The 3,234-nt window shown below is 51.8% G+C and overlaps 1 protein-coding gene across 1 annotated transcript; it reads right to left on the bottom strand.

Annotated features, from left to right (window-relative positions):
- Positions 1–877: 877 nt before the first annotated feature.
- Positions 878–2,425, bottom strand: GADD45GIP1 (GADD45G interacting protein 1). The gene is made up of 2 exons (XM_069767169.1): positions 2,041–2,425; positions 878–1,393 (listed from the first exon to the last, which is right to left on the bottom strand). Exons 1-2 carry the CDS (start codon positions 2,385–2,387, stop codon positions 1,060–1,062), a joined length of 681 nt encoding a protein of 226 aa, XP_069623270.1. The 5' UTR covers positions 2,388–2,425; the 3' UTR covers positions 878–1,059.
- Between the last annotated feature and the right edge of the window lie 809 nt (positions 2,426–3,234).

A 3,234-nucleotide genomic window follows, 5' to 3' on the forward strand; every position in this document is an offset into this window, starting at 1 on the left:
ATTTCTTCTATACATAGCAGTCGCTTGCAAAAGTATTCACCCCTTTGGAATTGTTGGTGTTTTGCTACATCACAACCTGAAATTCCCCTTTTTTTATTTTGGGGGTTTGTATCAGTTCATACATAGAACTTGCCTACAGCTGTGAACATTTGGTTTTATTTTTATTGTGAAGCAAACAACAAATAGAACAAAATCACTGAAAATTTCAGTGAGGATAACAATTCACCCCCCTAAAGTCGGTACTTTGTAGAGCCTCCTTTGGTGGAAATTCCAGCTGCAAGTCACTGTGGATAAGTCTCTCTGAGCTTTCCACATCTGGCCACTGGGAGTTCTACCCATTCGACAAGGCAAAACTGCTCCGGATCCTTCAGGTTAGATGTTTCCTCTGGTGGACAGAGATCTTCAAGTCTGACCACAGATTCTCCACTGGATTAAGGTCCGGGCTGTGACTCGGCCGCTCCAAAACATTTACGTTTCCCCTTAAACCACTCGATTCTAGCCCTCCCTACACGTTTCTTCCTCTGTAGAGAGTTCATCAGGGGAGTCAATTAACTGTGGAGGTAAATGGGGTGAGAAATCCTCTATCAGAGGAAGACGTGTAGCGAGGGCTGTATATTCTTTTTGGGGTATTACCAAGGCAGTATTACACTTGGGAGCAACACACGGGGCACGCCCAGGTTTGATCTAGTCCCTGTTATATCCTGCTGCTACAACCCCGCCTGGATGATATGTCATCGCGAAACATTGGTGAAATCACTGATTTTTGGGGCGATTAGTTTGGCTCATTAGACGGCAGATGGGCCAGGACTCACAGGCTGAACACAAATACGAAAATTGTCGCCCCCTCCCCCGAGCCAACAGTCAGTGGACGTATAGACACATTCTAAGTGCTTGCTTTATTACAAATCGTGGTTATATACAGAAAGGTTGTAACGATGTGGCGCTGACAGCAGGAGCGCGACCGCCTGTGCTCATCAGTCATGTGTCTACATAATAGTCCCATGCACGCTCCCGTGTGACCAGAGAACCGAGGAACGCCACCCCGTCCGTAATCCGGCATCACCCCGAGGTATCGGACACCGGAGGAGCCGGCTGAGCACCTGAAGTGACTGTACTTAAAAGCTCTGCCATTGCTGCCCTCTCTTCTTCCCTTTGCTTCTTCTTCACAGCCTTCATTTTCTTTTTGTCCTCCTTCTCCAGGTCCTTCACCATCTCCTGGAACTTAGCACTACGGAAATCTACTTGGATGCCAAACTTCTCACGGGCGAGGGCCAACAGACGTTGCTTACGGGCTTTCTCGTCTCGTTCTTTCTGCTTTGCTTCCTTCTTTGCCCTGCGCCACTCCTCCACCATCTTGGGCATTTTTGCCATGTTGGCCGCTATCAGCCGAGCCCTTAAAGAAACAAAGACGTGTTAGATAGACACACAAGGAAGTCATGGGTGATCCGTGAGGGGACAGGGCTGGTGGGACCCCCTGCTTGTGACATCCCAAACGGCAGGAGGTGAGTGTAATGTTACACGTCGGCCATTCAGGCGTCCCTATAATATGAAGCCGCCTCAATTCTCTCTCCTATAGGGTGTCACTACGCCCTAATGGAGCACAAGGACAACAATGAGCGCCATAAATAACGCTGGCGGTTGTTAACAGCGAGGATTGCCGCTCCTCTCACTGCGGTCCGATCTGACCCGCAGGTACCATGAGGGGCCTGCACATCCCCTTTAAGGGAAGGACTTCACATTACTGCATCGATTCCTGGCCCGTCCATCAGTCCTGGCTGCGAGGTCGGCAGTCGGGCCAGTAATCGCTCCCCTATACGGATGAGAATACATGCCTGCTATATGGGCCGGTCTGGATTATCAGATGCCGGATTACAGCAGTGAGCACTAGGTGGCGCTGCAGTATATGCCCCATCACATGGCTGCTCATACACCGCCTACAACAGCGCCACCTGGTGCTCAGCCATGTGTGGTGCACTCTGGTAATGATACAGGGCGCGCTGGGCCTTGTGGTTCGGGGTTGCTATGGCGACCAGCCCTGACCTCTCCTTCTCCTGCCGCGCCAGCTCCCGGTCTTTGGCCTCCAGCCGCTCCTGCATCTCCCTCAGGCTCGGGCACCATTCCTTCTCCTCCTCCTCCACAGCCCGGAGCTGCTCGGGACTCGGCCACAGACTCTCAGGCTTCACCCCAGAGGCGCTGCCATGGCGGCCGTACAGCTTGGCCTCATACTGCGGCCCTTTATGCCAGGGCTTGGTCTCTGGGTCATTAGGGTCAGGCTTATAGATGCCCCCTAGCCCCCAAATCCTCGGCCTGGCATGGTAACCCGCCGCCGGCCAGGGTAAGGTCAGTGCCCGCAGCCCGGCCCAACACCTCTGCATGGGCAGCGCCATCTTTGAACACCCGCACTCTGACCTCAGAAGGGGCCGGAAGTCCGGAGACCGCGCTGCGTCTACGTGGGTCCTTCCATAGCCGGCGGCGATAATGCCTGCACAGACCGCTGACAGGGGGCGTCCGCGGAGATGCCTGTCTCATTAGCTCTAATTAGAGCGCTAATTACTTATAACAAGCCATGGAGGGGCTGCTACTGTGTCAGGGGCGATAAGGAGGCTATGCTGCAGGTGTGGGAGGCTGTGCTGCACGGGGGAGAGTGGAAAAGGCCAAAAAAGGGGAATTACATTGCTTTATAGCTGTATTATTGTAAGCAATTAGTGTTACACACATATGTTGTGTGGTGAGGGGTCACTGGTCTATATTGCACTGAAACTGCTATTAATATATATTTTGTTGTGATCTAAAAGAGCTCTGTTTACCCTCCCCCGGTCCAGCGTGGTTTTCCCTGTCTCCCAGTGTCCTGTATTGTCCACAGTGCAGATGTCACGTTAACAGCGCTGCAGCCAATCAAAGAGCGTGTAAATGGAGCGCCCCTCTCAGAGCCGCTGACCTGACGTGAGCGCTGCTGACAATGCCAGACCCTGCGAATGACGGAGGCTTTGTGCTGGACCTGGGGATGGTGGGTAAGAAAATTTTTGTATTTATAACACACTGTAACCGGGAGATGGGTTTTCTAAAAAAAAAGGAGCCCTCCCTTTTAACCGTTCATTTCTGTGCTTTTTTTTTTTTTTTTTGCCTTTTTGTCATCAAAGTGTTTTGCCAGAAAAAGCTGCAAAAATGTTTTCTGCAATGCAGACTCTGAAGAAACTGTGGTGGAGCGGGGGAGATGCCAGGACGGAGGATGCC

The sequence above is a fragment of the Ranitomeya imitator genome, chromosome 4 (assembly GCF_032444005.1).
Source record: "Ranitomeya imitator isolate aRanImi1 chromosome 4, aRanImi1.pri, whole genome shotgun sequence".
NCBI classification, from domain to species: Eukaryota; Metazoa; Chordata; class Amphibia; order Anura; family Dendrobatidae; genus Ranitomeya; species Ranitomeya imitator.